Below are 19937 nucleotides of genomic sequence, written 5' to 3'. Positions count from 1 at the left end.
GACTGACTGACACTGGATCTCTGCCAAGTATGCCACCACTTCTAAATTTAGTTTGACAGCACCTTCTATTCTATCCAATACTTCCTCTATACATAGTTTTCTGCTCTTGTTTATTATTCAATTTGTCCAAAAGTTCTGCTTGTTTAATAAACAATAAATCGGGGCTTATATAGATTAGTACAGAAGAGCGTCATGAGATTAGGGATGAATTAAGTAGAGAAACTTCAAGGCTTATGACAGTGCAATACGAAGTTATAGGTCATTAAGCGTTCTTCTACTTCATCTTACCACATCAGAACCTCTTTAGTGGATAGTTGAAATGGTCAATTTCGTCCCCAAACTTAATCTGCAGCCTGCCAGGCCAGTTAGGTCCTCTAAAATAGTAATTCCGCTGAATATAATTAAACAAGCAAAGGCAATTAAATAACGCAAACTTTATTCCGATTTTTTTCTACATTACGCAAATGTGAAAAGGAAACTAGAACCTCTATCCAAAAATTACTTCACCATGAAAAATGATCTAAAATGCGTGTCTAATTGTCTCCACGTTCCCAATAAAACTTGTTTTCGATATGAGAACAGTAATAGATATTAGAGGAGGGAGTTGAAATAATTTCCATGAGTTACTACTCCATTATCATAAAATTTACTATCCGGTCTTGTATTGCCAGGCGAATAATTCAGAGCCATTTCCGTTACAAGGTACGCAACGTAAATTTTCTCCGTTCGCGAATCGCATTGCTTCCGTTCACCTCGACACCCGACACACCATCCCTTAGCCTTGGGTCGTTACATTCTATCCAAACTATACCTTCAACTGGAAGACTCCACTATTTTGCTTCTGTGTCATTGTACAGAATTCGCACGAATAGATCTAGAAGTGCGTAAGCATTGTGCTAGGAGGGTCCTTGATATGAAACATAAAACTGAAAGCAATCACTGATTTATTTCATTTTACATGATAAACTAAAGCTTCGTCTAGGGGTAGTTTCGAAAGTGCTCTTTCGGTTGCAAACTAAGCAGTGGTGCTGCTTTCAATTATTCTTGAAACAATAGTACAGGAGTAGAATGGAGAAATAATAAACATGAAGTCTTTTTAATAACGGGGAACTATTTTCCTGGCATTCCTTATTATTCTTTATATTTCGGAGTTGTTCTCAATCTCGAATCTGATTATTCTGTGATCCCACATAGAGGGCTCATCCGGGACCCTCCAATTCCCGACCAGCCCGTTCATCGGAGTATTCCCTAGAGTTATGTCTAGTAACTCTTGTCTAGTGCTGAATGTTGGAGTGTTCCCTATGATATATGTGTCTAACTTATGGCCATGAATAAATTCAAGAAGGTATTCACCTCTTCAAGTGCTGTCGCTGCTTCCCCAGATTTCATGATGGGGGTCTGCCTTACGAGTGCTCCCCCCGGCTTCAATTGACATTTGGATAGCCACATGGTCCCGGGTCTGGTACTCTGAAAGATATATATATTTTAAATCATGTTTAAGAATGATGCAAGCTCCTAGTTTTTCCCAAGAAGAGTTCCAAATTACCTGCATACTTCCTCCTTGCAGACCACGAATCCTTTCCTACTCAATGGCTCCTCCGAAGTGTCTTTCCTTGGCTTTACCCTGTACACGTGCACAAGTGTGTTGCCAAATTTATAGTTGATATGGCAATTCCTTCGTTTGATTGCCTCCAGGGATCGGTCACCTACACCGATCGTGAGGAGCCTAGCCTTGTCCTCCACCTTGCTTCTGAAGACTGTCCATAATCGCGCATAGAAATCTTCATTCTGAGCGGTTAGGAGACCCATGAGATCTTCCGTTTCTATTGTTGCGGCTTTCAGAAGAAACACTGTCACTATGTGTGCCCCTGGTATATCATCCCCAACACATGTCGACAGTTCTGCTCCTAACCAGCCTGGCAATTTTGCAACTATAATCCTAAGCCACTCTGCAATGTCCTCCATCGCGTAATCCACCAATATGTGAGCTAATCGAAAAAGTATCCCGGTGAACATAAGCTTTGCAGTCTATCCCTTGCACACCTGCCTGACGACCAGGTTTTCGATAGTTTCCTGCTCCTCACGAGTGAGTATTTGCTCGGGAAACGTTTTTGGCAGTATAGCCAGTAGAATGCCCTTGATCGCACTAGCATAGCCAATGACGGGCTTCCTGATTGCCGCCTTCACCCCTGACCTAGGTTTTTCTCCCCTCTTGGGTTCAGTTTTGGATTTTTTGGGAGCATTCCGCTCATGCAGGCTAATCTCCGCTGTTCCTCGCTTTCTTGGCTCCGATAAAGATGGCTTAGGTCTAGCCTCCTTAAAAGCCTCTTCTTGTACAGATAACGCAGGTACCTATTAGCACCTGCACCACTGAGGGCCTGTCTCCTTCCTGACGTCTGATATATTGATTTGAGACGTGCTTTTTGTTGTTCCTGCTTTTTGAGCAGTGGTCTTTGTTGTTTTTTGGATCCACTGCTTAATGTCCCAACTTCTCCCTTTTGAGATGTAACCATCTGGCTCTCAGTATTTCGCAGATGTGCCTTCGCCTAGTTAGCCAGTTGTACTTTTCTTTGTTCTAATTCGTGCACTCATTTCATTCCCACGAGGTGGTCCGCCGTGCCACAGCCAAGCACTAAGGTGGCCAATTATCAGTGAGGCTCCGTCCGAATTCAGTCAGTTACCCCCGACTGCAAACTATCCAATGGGCACGATTTGCATAACACCCTGGATTGGCGGAGGTTTTTTTTCGACTAGATCAGTAGCGTTTCGTTAATATAGGGCCACATTGTAAAGGGTGTGGCTGTCACCACTCACTAACGGTCGTGGTGAACGAGAGGCTTGGCCTCTTGAAAGCCACACATCACCCTAGAAGCGAGGCAGCTCACTCTCATAGAGAAATAGGTTGGCCACTATATTGCGCGTCAGTCTATCCTGCAATGCAGTGCTTGACTCCAATATTGTACTTAGGATACATTCGACAAGACAACAACAGATAAGACAACAGTCTAATAAGCCATCCATTTTTTATTATCCCCTGGAATTTTTAGTGCTTCTTTCTTAAATTTCTCTCTTCGATATTTAGAGGAATTTTCCAATTCAATTTTTTGACCAAATTTTAAATCAAATCATGAAATTATCATTATATTTTGAAATATGAATATCAGCAAATAATTTTAACAGTCGAGGATTCAAGAAGAGAATAGGGAAACTAGGAATTTAATACAAAGAAAAATTACTGAATATCATCCATTTCATCAAATAATCCACTGTCCGCACCAATTGAGTGCTCTAATCCTTTGCATGACACTCTTATAGATCTTTTTCACTGGATTCTACTTCTTGGTGTACATTTCAACCGTTATCTATGCAAATTTCAACGTTTATCTATGCGCCGCACAGGTCCAACAAACTGCAGTTTTGATAACTTTTCCGATGCAAATTATAAAAATTGTAAAACTTAGTACTGTACCGTATACACCCTCCTTTACCAATCTGAAGATTTATAGCAAAGTACGATGTCATCATCATCAACGGCGCAACAACTGGTATTCGTGCTAGGCCAGCGTTAATAAGGAACTACAAACACCACAGTTTTGCGCCGAGGTCCACCAATTCGATATCCCTAAAAGCTGTCTGGCGTCCTGACCTACGCCATCGCTCCATTTGAGGCAGGGTCTGCCTCTTCTTCACTTTCTGCCTTAGATATTGCCATATTGCCCTTATAGACTTTCTGGGCTGGATCTTCTTCATCCATGCGGATTATGTGCACCACCGCAACCTGTTCAACCGGATTTTACCCACAACCTGATCGTCGTGGTATCGCTCATCAAGTAGGCTACGGAATCGTCCATCCTCATGTAATAATAATAATAATCGTTGGCGCAGCAATCAATATTGGATCAGGGCCTTGAAGTGTGTTAGAGCACTTCATTCAAGACCGTAACGGTACACTACAGTAGTACACTGTAGGAGGCAATGTGGTCAGTATTGCGCTCGTCCGAGATTATTACCCTAATTTGACTCAGGTACTCATTCACAGCTGAGTCGACTGGTATCCGACGTCAAATCATGACACAAATCCCACTGCCATCAGTGAGATTTGAACCGCGACCTTCAGTACGATAGCTTTGTGTTCTAACCACTCAGCTATCCGGACACATCAGCTATCCTCATGTAGGGGGCCAAAAATTCTTCGGATGTTTCTTCTCTCGAACACGACCAAGAGTTCACAATTTTAAGAACCCCGGTCTCCGAGGAATATATAAGGACTGGCAAGATCATTGTCTTGTACAGCTTTGACCCTAACACAGTTAGTAGTCAGTAACAACAGTTTTTGTAAGTTGAAATAGGCTCTGTTTGCAGCCAACAACCATGCGCGGATTTCATAATCATAGCTGTTATCGATTGTGATGTTCAACCCTAGATAGGAGAAATTTTCAACGGTTTCAAAGTTGTAATCTCCTATCTTTATTGTTTTAGTTTGACCACTGCGATTCGGTTTTGTTCGTTCTTTGGTTTTTGACGCTGACGTTGTCACCAGGTACTTTGTCTTCATTGATCTACAGCCCGAGACCTCGCGCCAACCGTCGCCTGCTCAATCTGGATGAAGGCAGACTATACATCTCGGGTTGTTCTTCCTATAATATCAATATGGTCAGCGTAGGGCAGTAGTTGGGCGGACTTGAAGAGGATGGTGCCTCTTGCATTTACATCTGCATCGAGAATCAATTTTTCCAGTGTTTGGTTGAAGAAGACGCATGATAAGGCGTCCCCTTGTCTTAGATCGTTGTCGATGCTGAATGGTCTCGAGAGTGATCCTGTTCCTTTTATCCTATCCTTTTATCACACATTGGCCATGGTCTGCCTAGTCAGTCTTATTAATTTCGTCGGGATACCGAATTCTCTCATGGCCGGGCACAGTTTTACCCTGACTATGCTATCATAGGCGGCTTTAAAATCGATGAAAAGATTGTGCAACTGATGTCCATATTCCAACAGTTTTTCCATCGCTTGCCACACAGAGAAAATCTGATCTGTTGCTGATTTGCCTGGAGTGAAGCCTCTTTGGTATGGACCAATGATGTTCTGGGCGTATGGGGCTATCCAGCCTAGCAAGATAGTGGAGAATATCTTATAGATGGTACTTAGCCGAGGCCCGAAGGTCTCTTCTCGCTTGAGCATAACCACAACTAACATGAAACTTCCACTAGGCGGCCTACCGCAAACAACCGAGCTGTACTCCCATACAACGGGAGTTCACCGGAAGTATGAGAGTCCAGGGGCTATCCCGGTTCCCATGGTACCAGTATACCCCTGGTAAGGTTTCGTGACCAAATCGCCACTTCAGATGAGTCCCTGTGCAGACTCGGTTCTGATCGCCCTGATTAGGCCCTTGAAACATTCGCCTACTGCATCACGGTCGACAAGCCAAAGTGAGTACAGCGTCTCCCGGTGCCACCACTATGGAGGTTCTCCTCGCCCACTTGGTTTTGTTTTGGTCGACAGGGTTGCCGCCCCGTCTTCCTCACTGCCACCTCTGAGCACCCAAACAGTTTCGTTGCCACAGTCGAAGCTTCGTTCATTATATTTGCTATGAATGATGATAGTAGTCAAGCATAATTTTGTATAAACTACCTTTATCAATACAATCATATGCTTATGCTGGCCAACGCGATACTCGCAGGGCTTCTGCATCACCTGCTTTACAGAACAAATCCAAACTATTGCCGATCTCAAACCACTCGTCCGAATTGAATTCATCTATTCATTGTATAACTTGATGCAAGAGCCAACTCCCCTGTAGGTGCATGGCGTTTATTCACCTACACCTTAGAGTTTAGCCTTTATTATAATTGCTGAAAGCTTTTCGTTAGTCGTTACCTATTACGAAGAAGTGTGACAACACTTGTCCTTGATTCCACACATCACTACCGAAGTGGTCGCTATTAATTCGATGGTCCCTGTTTTTTGATAATTAATTTTTAAGAGATTGCATTCTCAGCGCCTCACCTTTCTTTAATATGTTTCGGGTTTCTCTTTTTATACCGCGAAATATTCGGCTGCACCCTTCTGTAATTTTTATGGAAAGTCCCCCATTGAGTACATCTTCGAAGGGATGGAACAGTAATATAACGGACGATGGTAGAAACTTTGAGCTCCTCAGGTAAACAGCAGCTGGTATCACTCCACATCCCACGCCACCAATTGACCACCATAGCTAAATGCTAACTAATTCCAAAATATTCTCTGATGACTATTGTATAATACTACATTTTATCAAACGCCAAGATATTTACCGGTATTAAAAGTAATTTATAATCTACTTTATGAATTTCGTTACTATTTTTTTATCTATATTTTCTCTCCAACGAGCAATTTTTAAATGGCTCCCACAGAAAACACTCAGCCCGCAAATATTTACGTATATTGGCAGCAACCGTAGAAGCTCGTCAATTTACTTTTAATGGATTTTTTCTACGATGTTTACCCACTTACAAAATCACTTTGAACGGTAACATTTTCACAAGCCAGCCACCCCCACTTCACCAGTAGTGTAAACTTGTCAGACTGGGTTGTAGCATAAACTGAAATGTACTGAAATAAAAAGCTACAATCTAAATGGGGCCGTTTCCGTCCAAAACCTTGAAGACCCCATTTCGGAATTTGCATATTTGCGAATGACTTCAGTACTTGCATACGACTGCAAGCTATTTGCACGTTGTGCACTCCATATTGAGTCAACAGGATAATAGAATGTTTGCTCGCGACGGTCCGACATATAAAACTGAAATGGAAAGGACATGCACAGCGAATGAGTTTCAACTAAAATTAGAGTCGATCATAAAGGATTAAGACGAATTCTAGGGAAACACGCGATGGGCAGAATTCTTGGTGACGTTAGCATTCTGCATGCTTACAAATGCATGTACGATTGCACAGAAGAGGAAAGTTTATATTCTAAAGCTTTCCGATTATATCCTGAGATTGAATTTTTGTCTGACAATTTGTAAACAAACTCAAAGCGAAAGGACGAACTCATTTGGGCTTTGTCTGCCAGCTTAGTACGTCAGAAGATCTATTGTAGTATGGTGTTTTGTAACCCGCTATAAAGATTATTCAGCCGTAGGGACCCACCCTCGGAGGGTGTCTGAATGAAATCTTCCTGCGAAATTTGATTCGGTGCTGACTAACAAAATCCCCTGATCAATAAACAGTTTGCAAATTTGTAAGCCTCCTGGTCCAAGTCCAAGTATGCTACAGAAGCAGCAAAAAAAGGTTACTTCGTAACACCTAGATACGAGTACATGTAATTCTCATACCGAAAACGGGCCACCATGATAGTGAAACTTACTTTACTTTACATCAATCAGTGTTACTTCCTTTTGCAATCTTCATTGGCCGCATTCGCCCTTGCCCTTCTGGATCAAGAAGAAGCATTTAATAAAATTTGGTACTGAAAACACTCAAAAGCCTAACTTAAACAATGGGTAGAATCTATGCTGAGACCCAGAGTCATCCAATCAAATTGAAAACTAGAGGCTTCACGGATTCTTCCCATCCCCGTTATTATTTTATTAGGGGCCCTTTTGAAAAAGTAGACTAGACTAAATACTATTCACGACTAAACCAAAGATAACTTTTTACCTTCGGACAGTATTGGATACAAAGATAAATCACGCTAGTGATGCAGCGTAAGTGAAGGTGGAGTGATATCAATATGAGTTATTTGAGTTGTGTTCACACCTCGCTGGTATTTCGTCCTATTACTGAATAGCAGCCGAATAATATGATTTGGCTTAAATTCTCTATATCGAGGGGGAAACCACATTAGAAGACCTATTTTCATGAATGCTTTCGCTGTTTAGTGTAATTCAATCCAATTTGAACCTTACATTTGTCATGTTCCAAAGAACTTCTCGTAAATTTTTTGAAAAATTTAAATCAAAAATAAGCAAGGCGGGAAAACGAAAGCTGGACGCTTCAGGTTTTGTGTTTCCCTATACGAGTAACTTTGAATGCGTGGCAGCTGCACTTGCATAATAATTTAAAATTCAACGGAGTCAGTCATACTCTACCGATTATAGCTAATTCCATGCGCAAAAGCAGATACAAAATAAGTGCTTATCTTATAGCAGCAAAGGGTAAAAGGGCTGGAGAGGTAACTTCTTCACATCCGGGACTTTAATATTTCACGCGAATGTCAATTATTCTCGTTAATACGACGTCAGCATCTTGTTTGCATGGCTTCAAATGCAGTAAATTCGCGCGAAATTAATAAGTTTGAACTGCTATCACTTTGGCGTTAATGGCCCGATTTACATAAAATTGAGCATGCGTATGTGAGATATTGTCATGCAAATATTTTGAGATTTCATATATGCACACCACCCTGATTTTTTGGGATTTTTAGGTTGGATAGTTTCAGAAAATTAGTCCTATCTCACTTTAAGTGTGCATATTTTGACTTCTTACTCGCGCTCTTTATAATTCACGTTAAAACTAGGTAAGTTCGGAAAGTTCTAATCGAAACCTTTCATTTGATACCCCACATGACTATATCCGGTGGAAAAATGGTTTACATCTCCCCTTTGCATGCATGGAGCCCCCTTTAAACTCCACGTCACTCACTGTATGCGTGGGATAGTTCCCATTTATATTCTGTGAATATGAACCTGAATGCAGTTGAAAATAGTTATAATCAAGAACTGCGTTGCTCAAAAAGACAATAACATTTTCACCGCTTTTTTTACAAATAATATAAACAAAAACACCCTTAAAACATGGCAAAAAACGCTTTTGTGTCCGGATAGCTGAGTGGTTAGAGCGCAAGGCTGTCGTACGGAAGGTCGCGGTTCAAATCTCACTGGTGGCAGTGGAATTTGTATCGTGATTTGACGTCGGATACCAGTCGACTCAGCTGTGAATTAGTACCTGAGTCAAATCAGGGTAATAATCTCGGGCGAGCGCAATGCTGACCACATTGCCTCCTAGTGTACCGTTACGGTCTTGAATGAAGTGCTCTAACACACTTCAAGGCCCTGATCCAACATGGATTGTTGCGCCAACGATTATTATTATTATTATTAAAAAACGGTTTTGGAAAAAGAAGTCTGAAAACTCGATGAAAAGGCATTTCTCACTCGTAATTACAAACAAAATATAGTCACAAAAAAAACAAAGTGCACTCGTAAAAGAGACTGACGCCAAGTATTTATAAATACGCTATCTAAGTAGCGCTACGTAAGGACGAAAAGTAACAACCTCTTGGGTGCTGGAGTCTGTACCCGATAATCGCTCGGTTCTACGCTCATAGAATCTAAAGCAACACGAATTTCGCTTTGACATTTCTACAGCGTATTTTAGGATAGCTAAGTTAACGATCTATGCAATAAAAAATCGATTCTGAAAACCAGCTAATGTGGTTTCCCCCCTTAGGCGGTGGACAAAACCTAACTGCGCATCTGCGTTATGGGTTGGGGCTTCAGAATACATTCAAAGTGTTCCCAGCTTGCCGAAAGAGGATAGAAAATTTCGAAACTTTATTGCTACCGAAATATCAACAACGCCTCAGACAAGGACTCACCTCATGCCGAAGACCTTTGACTTTCGAAAACGGACTATGATTGGTTTCTGCAACACTTCTCGACTCCTCAAAATGCTCGCTTTCTCCGACTCGAGTCAAAGTTCCAACTGGACATTCTGCACGTTAGCGAAATAAGGTGTTGGGACTCTGGAGAGTACTCCCCCTCTCTTGCCACACTTATCGCAATATGCTTTTGTACTCTGGAAAGCCAACTGATAGCAGACGCGAATCTGGTATCGGACTGGAAGGCGCGCTCTTTTGACTTGGGACCCGTTTCTAACAAACGTCTGACTGTAAGACTACGGTCCAGATTATAGAACATCACAATTGTACCGTGCACGAGTTGTCTTCTGGAAAGCGCTAACTTTAGCCTCACTTACGCTCGATTGCCTGCTGCGGCCCTCACTCCTCGCAGAGCTGGAAATCTGTGACCAACCAAGGTCAAGATCGGCCGCTTGTATGATCCAGTCGAGGAGCAATCTTGCTGATCGGACGGCAGATATATTAGGTCACCCGCCTAAAAATATCGATCAACATTAGACAACCATCAAAACTGCTTGTTCTATGGTACAACGCAGTTCGCCGGCCACATCCCGAAAGGATGTCATAAGATCTGATTGATTGTAAAGCGGATCGATGAACAGAAGAGGTTGAAGGCTCTATTGACCCCTGCTAATGACGGTGGTCATGACGCGCTCGAACTGCGATCCCGAGCAAAATATTCAACCTGGTATACGACGTGACAAAAGGGAATTTGCTATTACGCTGGTCCTGTGAAGAAAGTTAGCAGTTGAAGATATAGAAAGAACGCTTCACCACCATTCTTAACCGTATCACATTTGGTGGGTTCCTCCTCTTGTAGATGAAATGACTACTCACCGTAGCATGCGGATACGAACTGTTCCTCCAAGCAGAAGAGAAATCATTTCGGTCATCAATGCACTCAAACAGACTAAAGCCACTGGGCTTGACGATCTCCCCGCAGAGTTTTTTATCGTTACACTCGAAGTTGCTACAAGTCTGCTACTTCCGTTTACTCGAAAATCTTAGGAATCCGAGACATTTCCCAGAGATCGTTAAGTTTCCAAAGAAGGGCACCCGATTTGAGTGTGACAAATCGAGGTGTATCTGTGTGCTCCCAAGCGTCGCAAAGATAATATCCCAAATATTACTGAAACGGTTCAAAGAACATCTCAAAAGCTTCATGACAGAGAGCATGTTGGTTTCCGCTCCGGTAAACTCTCAGAGCATTTTCAGGTCAAAAACGGAATACGCTAGGGTTGCATCTTGTCACCGATATTATTTCTTCTTGTTGTGGATAACGCTATGCATGTTACCTTGTCCGGAGGTCATAGAAGAATTGAATATACGATGACATCTTTCCTCAAACACCGTAACTACGCAAATGACATCGGTTTGCTCTCTCACCAGGTCATGGACCTTGGCCAAATGGCTCTGGATTTAGAAAGTGAGGCAAGTGGAGTTAGACTAAAGATAAACACCAACAAATTCAAAGTTCATTCATTCATGTATCATCATACACATGTCGTATTTTTGAATTAATATAAGGGAGCAAATACGACCTTGTAACCACATCGGTCGCGCTGCTCCCAGGTCAGAAGTGAGACAGTGTCTGATGAGCTGCCTGTGCTCTGGACGAAACCGCAAGTCATATTTTTTGCAACTTGTGTGTTTGCCCACGAATGAGGGTTCCGTAGACCACAACCGAACAAGTATGTTGCTTCCAAATCGGTCCCGTCCCCCATTAAGGGTTAGGAATCCCTCGATTCTCAATCAAAATTCAAAGTTCTCAGTTTGACGGATCATCGCACTCTCCCTATTTGTATTAATAGGCGAAGCATTGAAGGCGTTTATCAATTTTTATATCTTGAACTGAGCTGAATATTATCCGACGCATTAACAGTGCTAGATCCAATTTCCCTGCCCCGGTTAAAATCTGGAAAAGAAGTTATCTCAACACCAAGATCAAGTTGAGACTGTTCTGTGTTTTCTGCGTTGCTATATAGGAATTGCACATGAAAAGTGAACTGCACTGTTACTCAAAGACTCCAGGTCTTCCCGAACACCTGTCTGTATTGTATCATCAGAGTATGTTGGCCTGACAGGTAGTCGTACACACTGTGATCGGGAGGCGGAAGTGGCAATAGATAGGTCACACATAACGCAGGGGCGACAATTGCATTTCACGCCATACAATGGAATCCATTCTCCCAATCGCGGTCATATATTGAACATTATCCCAGCCATCCCGATATCCGCGTTGGCCACTTTATCGTCCCTACTTTGGCTAATATAGATAAGATAGATAACAAATCTATGAGAAAATCTATGCACATAACCAAATGTAATATGTATATGGGGCTGCAAAATACATCAATTGCTGGATCACTTATATCATATTCACTTCATATTTAGACCGAGAATTCCGTCGAATATACTTCTGGAGTGTCCAAATGGTTTAATGGTTAGAGCACGAATCTGTTGCAACGGAAGGTCACGGTTTAAACCTCACTGGTGGCGTGGAATTTCTATTGGCACTGAAAATCGAATACCAGTCGACTCAGCTCAGGGAAGATCACAATGCTAAACCAACTAATGGCCCAAGGTAACTTGTAAGAAGTCTAAGGCGTTCCTCGGAATGAAACTAACGGTACAAAACTGTATGTTATATCAAAGACTGAGCCAGTGAAGTTTTTAAAATCACAGGATATAAGCCAGACATCCCGTGTTCACACTTTTGTGGCAATCCACACCATTTCTCCTTTCCTATTACTTTTTATTTGTTTTCATTTCATTTGAAACTGTGCTTCAGTTTCATTACCGACCCAGCTCACAATAATGAGATGAACGTAAACATCCAAGACAAAACCAGAATTTGAACCTGAGACGCGAGATCGAAAGCTAACCCTCAACCAACTCGATAATCGTTGATATAAATTACCATTTATGTGTAAAATCGAGTTCAAATGCAATATCGTAAAGAAAAGGCAATACCAGTCCAGTTGAAAGTATATAGAGGCAAAAAGAATATTTGCGATCAGTGTCTTCCTACAGTACTTGATTTGGATGAAAACAGAACGAAGCAAGGAAGCATTGGAACATTGCTCAGGAAACTGTCAACTAAGTAACAAAGCAATGGTGTTGCTGAAATCTGAAGCCTTAGTCAGATCAACTATCAACAAAATATATTATCACCTAAACTAATGCCAAATTTTGTACTTCTAGGATAAGCTTAAGGAAGGTTTTCGGGTAAATTTCCAAAATATAGTAACATATAGTAACAAGACATCGGAACGGGATGTATTTTGAAGGGTAGATTTCATATAGCTGTATCACGGTGGTTTTTTTTTTCAGATCTTTCGGTTGGGCAGGTTCTGAGAACAAGCCTTGTTTTACTATGTTTCACCCAATTTCAGAAAGCAGATCAGTTTCTAAACGTACTAATTGGGCCTTGTCATTTGGTACCCCACATGATCATGTTCTGTGAAAAGAAAATTTACACCATCCTTTCGCATGTATGGGGAGCACCCTTTGAAACTTGAAACTGCTGCATGTAAAGGGACACACAGACCGCAGACACATTTCGTAACAATCGGTTCAGCAGTTTAGAAGTAAATCGAGTGTGGCAGACAGACAAACAGATGGACAGATAGACAAGCAAATAGACATTGAATCGATTTTAATAAGGTTTTATTTCACACAAAACCTTAAAAGTAAAGCGATGGCAACAATCATTCGGAAGCATCTCGAAAACAAGTAGAATTGCGGTGCCCCTCATAACTCGTCGCTGGATGATCTGAAATCAAAAAATCAAAGTTGGAAAGGTTTTTCGAAATTACAATTTTTAACCTTTTGGGAGCTTCCGGCTCCATTCGACTTATCGCGCCCATTCATGGACGCTTGGTCCACTACTGATCCTCATGCCTTACATGAAAGTAAGTAAAGCAAAGAAGCTTCCTTGAAGACACAGGCTACCACATAAGCTGCAATCTAGACGATGACAGAGATTTGATTCAAATACACTGGTGAGATTTTCCAAATAAATTGGTTCGAATTCTCATTGTTGTTCTGCGTAAAACTTCCGATACATCGTTCCAGGAGGCCATCTTTGCTCAAATATTGGCTTAATGGCATCCGAAACACCCTTGGGAAGAACACTACACGTGAACGAATGCAATACAATAGCAGTTGCATCTTTTTGCATTCCAGCCATGAGTCCGCGCTGAGTCATATAAGTGAAATAGCTGCCCAAACCGCTGCATCTTCTATAGTTTTGCTCCGATTTATTCCAAATTTTCTCACAAAATTCTTAAAAGGTTCTCCATTCAGAAAATCAAATAAAATAATGCAAAAAGGTTTAAAAACGTTACCCCCCACTCAGGTGTTAAATTTAAATTAACAATCTCAACTTTTCACCTGCACGGAGAGAACTCCCTCTTTAACTTGAAATACTAAGTTATCTCCTTTACATTTAAAAAGAAATAGCCTTTCCCGGTGTCTTCTCAAACGGGTTTAACTTAATCCAATCCGTCTGGAAAACTAACCATATTGAATAGATTTTCATGGAGATATGAATATCACCCGGGAAAGAAAAAAAAACCACAATTCCCTGTGAATTATCATTGATTTTATTCCTCATTGACTACATAGAAGTTATATTAAATATATGCCCGCTCATTAGTCTATCTCTGTTCTTGAAAAAGTTCAAGGTTCTCCGCCATTGTCAGTTACACATAAATCAATGGATGGGCCTTTTCTTGATTTATAAGGATTACCTTCAGAAAGCTTGTGCTGAAAGTCATGAACACAAGCTTTTCATTCAATATAATACAAGTTCATCCTGTATACTTCCTTCTTCTTCAGGCTACCATCAAAGTATTGAAATATTTTCTCCCTTCACAACCAAATGGCCATGACCACTTCAAGGAGAGACTCCGTAGATAATGTACGACAAAATTGTATCATTTTATTTGACTTATCACATTACCCACACAAATGCTCATATTTCACAATTAATGAAGCTCATTTAGGATAATCTTACCTTTCATGATTCTTCGTTCACCTTCTGAAAATGGGCTTGCTTTTCCTTGTTAAATCGACCGGTGAGAATAAGCTAATATCTGACGGCTGAGTTTATCTTCCAATTCGTGCTATCACGTAGGATACTAACTTCTACCTACGCCGCCTCCGCTTTGATTCTCACTGAACTGAACAAAGGACTTTAATGAAGGTTTTCCACGTGGATAATGGATGATATGATAAAAAAATGCTTGTCAGCGACAATCCTCTTAGGAACAAAGATTTTTCATTTTTATTAAAATTGTCTTTGCTTAATTTTTTTCAGGTATCCTCAAAACGAGATATGAACAACGGTGAGGAGTCACCAAAACCTGTTTTGCAAGACAAAGATTTCATTTTGGATTGTTTGTGTTGGCATAATGAATACAGAGCCCGCCATGGAGCTCCCGCCTTGACTGTATCCCCTGAGGTAAGTAGGCCAATGTCAGTTGCATTAATGTGTATACGTTCATTTGTAAGCCTATGTCAAAGGAAGTCTTTTCCATGCGTTAGGTCTTTCATATAAATTAAATAAAAATTCAAAACAAAGTCAAGGTCGTGAACATGTATGGCACATAACAGCAGCGAAAGCTGCCTGAAAGGTTTTTTTTTAAAGAAAGCAGTTAAATTCAATTATTATTTCTAACCCGATCAAAGGGTTCTATCAAGAAACGCTAGCTTTGAAAAGTGGTTGAAATTTACCAATTTGTTTGAAGAAATATGACAGTAGCCATTTCCAGTAGTTATTGCAACCATCTACTCTTTATACCTACAAAAACAAGGTGACGGGGATATCCACAAACAGACAAAGAATATAGTCAGTTTGCCACCTAAAAAATTTGCGTGTCAATCTTAATTTGCCAGGACTCATTCAGCATTTTCCTCTTGATTTGTACTTTCAGCTGTGTGAATACGCTCAGCAATGGGCCAATCATCTGGCAAGCACCAATGAATTTTATTATCGGTCAGAGAAAACTCTAGGGCAGAATTTATTTTGTTGTCCCATAAGTGCACTTGTAACTGACTTAACAGGTAAGTTATTTTTATGGTCTATTTGAACCTAAATTTAAAGGAAATTCAGTTCGTCTGAATAATGGTTGCTAATATCGATTTAGTGTTAATTTAACATGCTTGTAAAATAGAATGACTTGAAGAGTTTCCATTATACGAATGGCGAAAACAAATGGGGAGAAATAAAACAGCCAACGTCCTTGTTTTTTTGGACATACATCGCTCTTGTTTCAATAAACAGTTTGTTGACATGAATTGCTTAATTAGGTACATCACACCAAACGAAATGTATATGATTAGGTCCTTTTTGGATTGATTAATTTGCTGGTCTGAATCAAGAGCTAACTCTACAAAAGTGCCTCGTTTGCGGAATCATGATGCATACCAAAAGATGTCGATTTTATATAATAACTTTACCACAATCCACCATGAGACTTTACCTTTATCTGGGAAAGGAAGCAAACTTCTAAGAACAACATCTTTTCTTGATAAGTAGACAATTTAATTTCAATGGCCATAAAACTCTTACCTCTTAGAAGAAACTGATTTACTGCCAGGCAACCTAAAGTGAATTTTGGTGGCACAGGTCACTTCAAATTAGCTCTTTGCAATTCCGTCCCAATACGTATACAAAACCTTTAACTTAATCTTTAACCGGGTTATTCAGGAAGGAAGAACACCATCTGACTGGCAAGAAAGTACCACTGTTCCAATATGGAAAAAGAAAGGTAGCCCAGCAGAATGTTCAAATTACCGTCCGATCCGGTTACTTTCCCATACCATGAAGATTTTTGAACGCATTCTTGACAACCGTATTCGCGAAATCGTTGAAATAACCGTGAATCAAGCCGGATTTGTCAAGAACTGCGGAACTACTGACGCAATACACGCTGCGCGGTTACTCATGGAGAAACACCGTGAGAAGCATCGCCCTCTTTACCACAGTAGATCTACTATAGGCAGTACCCTTACAAAAATGACTCCACTTGCAAATGTGCTTGCAGAAGCTTATCTGTACACATCAGAGACGCTAAACAAGGAAAAGGCATATTCTTCGTCAAATCGTATTGGTAAGAGAGAGATCGGTGAGCTTTTGCTATTCTGGTACTACGGTGTGGTCACCCATATAGCAAAAAGTTGTTTCACGTATTCACTTATACATAAGCAAAAATTTACCAATCTCACCAATACATTGGCAAGTCCGGGCGGTATGTCAAACACAGCTGATCGGGTTTTTGGTACATCTCGCTCATGCTCAAGGGCAAAACAATTTGAAATCGTGTGTACTCGCACTGATTTCCCCCCTTGAGGGGCAAGGGGGAGTGAGGTAGCTGTCTAGTATCTAACTGTGCTCTTTACATTGCCTTTCTGGATCTAGAGAAAGCGTTTGACCGTGTACCACACGAACTCATCTGGTATGCTTTACGACAACACTTCGTGCCAGAAGAACTCGTGCGCTGGGTTCAATTGCTCTACCACGATCCGAAAAGTAAAGTTCGAAGTATGGCGGGTGTATCAAAACCGCTTCATGTCTCTGTTGGAGTTCATCAAGGAAGTGCCCTCTCACCACTCCTCTTTGTCCTTGTTATGGACACCGTCACATGGGATATCCAACGTCCAGCGCCCTACACACTGCTTTATGCAGATGATGTTTTCCTAGCATCTGATAGCAAAAATGATCTCGAGCAACTTGTTCAAAAATGGAATGATCGCCTCATGCAACACGGTCTCAGATTGAATTTAAACAAAACTGAATTTTTGACGACTGATCCCCATGAAACAGGCACAATTACTGTCAGCGGCAGTGATCTGCCCAGAACTGAGCGATTTAAATACCTCGGGTCAACGCTATCAGCCAATGGAGAGCTGCGTTATGAAATTGCTTCACGCATTAACGCAACCTGGATGAAGTGGCGTTCCACAACTGGTGTCCTTTGTGATCGACGTATCAACGAACGTCTCAAATCTAAAATTTACCGCAATGTCGTCCGTCCAGTCGCTCTCTATGGTTCTGAGTGTTGGCCGACCATTAAAGACAATGAACGGCGTCTCGCGGTAATGGAGACGAAGATGCTACGTTGGACTAGTAGCGTCACACGTTTAGATCACATCCGAAATGGGGATATCCGCGATCGTTATGGGGTTGCACCGATCGTGGAAAAGTTGCGAGAGAGGCGTCTTCGATGGTATGGTCACGCAATTCGTGCAAACGAGAATTCACTTGCAAAGATTGGTCTGAACATCGAAGTCGATGGTAAACGACCAAAAGGCAGACCTAAGCAACGGTGGCTTGATACGCTGGATGGGGATTTGAAGGCCTCGAGATTGCACCCAGATCAGGCATTCGATAGAGCCAAATGGCGAAACCGATCACGACGAGCCGACCCCGCTTGTGAACGGGACAAAGGCTGAAGAAAAAGAAGAAGACGTATACAAAACCCCGTGTGCAGAAAATACTATATGCTACCGTATAAAACGTGTCCAACACTAGGAATTTTTATAGAGGTGAAGATCATCTGTATCTTTACAAAATCCACTACTGCAATTAACAGAATATACCCCTGGGTGGGCATAGCGCACAGAACACACCTACAAATTGTCGTTGTCGGTTCCCGTCGGCTCCCCATATCACCCCTACATCTACGATTTTCCGAGGAGCTTCCACGCTCCCTCTACTGTTTTACACCACGACTCAGTCGCCGATCATCTTTATTTAGTAGCATAACCCATAATGGAGTTGTCGCCCTATCCCAGTATGTTATCTATCCACTATCAGTTCCGCATCCTCATCAGCATGTCCACGGATGTCTAGCGCGCAACCAACGGAACTCCTCATTTTTCATTCATTATTGCACATACGAATTGATAGGACTTTGGAACTCCCGAGTAACTGTCCAGGTCACTTTCGATGAATTACTCGAGATCAGCTTTACTGTGAAACGTTACAAAAACATCATCTGCAGTGCCGGAGAAAAATGTGCTCAAAATTTTTAAATATGTTCTCGATCAAAAAATGAATGTATTTTTAATATTTATGTTTAATGTTTAATATAGCTATTGTTTTTTTCATAATGCCCTCCTGGGTAGACCATTTCAGAAGCAATCCATGTTCACGTTGTCTTGCCTAAAGTGATTAATAGCAGACTCTAATTCCGTACACTACTCTTTAGTGATCCACAGTGTAAAATGGTTGCTATAGAAGGATCCAGAGCGATCTCTCTGTTGATGAAACTTTCGGGGTACACTTTGACGCGTCCCAGGATTGGAAAAACTATCGGTCATTCAGTTATCGCACTCAAGACAGATGCCCTGCTTTAGAATCTTAATAATCATTCCCTTCTTCCATTCACTGGGAAATATTTCAGATTCCCAGCGTTTACTACTGAGTGGAAATGGCAAGTCTACAGAGGCTGTGAAGACGGCTTCGAAAAGTTCCGAAGACAAATCATTAAAACTTTTGGCTTAACTCTGTTAGGACCGGTGATGGGAAAATGATATCATTTTCGTTTCGTTAGCAGGGACAATATCGCTTTGTGTCCGCACGTTGAGGTGGCTTACCATATCATCCACAAGAGGAGAAATTTCGTAGAATCTTATACCGTGGTGAAGTCGTCCTTCCGCCCCTTCAACTGCTCTTCATCTTCGACAGTGTGGATGAGAAACCTAGCATTAACGTCTCTGACGAGACCTTCGAAACGCTTACAACAACAACAACAACAAATCATTGTTATTTGTGGGAGCTTCTGCTTCCCTCACCGCCGTATTCATAAAATTTCTTGTACTTTGGCATTGTAAGAGGGTTCCGGTCATTTTTCTCGTCCTTTGCATGACAAATAAATTTTTCACTGCTAGACAACAACCGGAGCAGGGGCAGTGGCGACACGCAAGTGTAGATCAACGACCATTAGATGATAGTCCTTTTTGAAACTGGTGTGAGCACCTCTTCTGTTGCACATGGTAGCTTTATGGAACCCAACCGACCTTGTAGCAGACCTGCACTCGAACAGTGTGTGTCCACATCATGGTATCATAGTTACCATTGGCATTCAGATCACCCATCACAATCACAATGCCTAGCGGTTGCCTTCAGCAACAGTCCAACAGCGGATTCGTATTTGCTACTTCCAAACTACAAAAACATCGTTCTGCAAAAGGAAAAGGAATACTCTCCAGAGTTTCACCATCTCACTTTGCTTAGGTCCGAATGTTCAAGTTAGAGCGGGAATTCTGCAGGTCCCTCGATATCGTTCGTTGAGGATCTTTC

The 19937-nt window shown here is 41.5% G+C and overlaps 1 protein-coding gene across 1 annotated transcript in view; it reads left to right on the top strand.

Moving 5' to 3' along the window:
• The window catches only part of LOC119653792 (protein PRY1-like), a 131604-nt gene that overhangs the window by 88319 nt on the left and 23348 nt on the right, over positions 1 to 19937 (top strand). Inside the window, exons 3-4 of the mRNA XM_038058798.1 lie at positions 14949 to 15092; positions 15565 to 15694. Coding sequence (XP_037914726.1) covers positions 14949 to 15092; positions 15565 to 15694 — 274 coding nt within the window. The remainder of the gene's footprint in view (positions 1 to 14948; positions 15093 to 15564; positions 15695 to 19937) is intronic.

Source organism: Hermetia illucens, chromosome 4, assembly GCF_905115235.1.
Source record: "Hermetia illucens chromosome 4, iHerIll2.2.curated.20191125, whole genome shotgun sequence".
Taxonomy (NCBI): Eukaryota; Metazoa; Arthropoda; class Insecta; order Diptera; family Stratiomyidae; genus Hermetia; species Hermetia illucens.
This window is presented reverse-complemented; position numbering and strand designations above follow the sequence as displayed.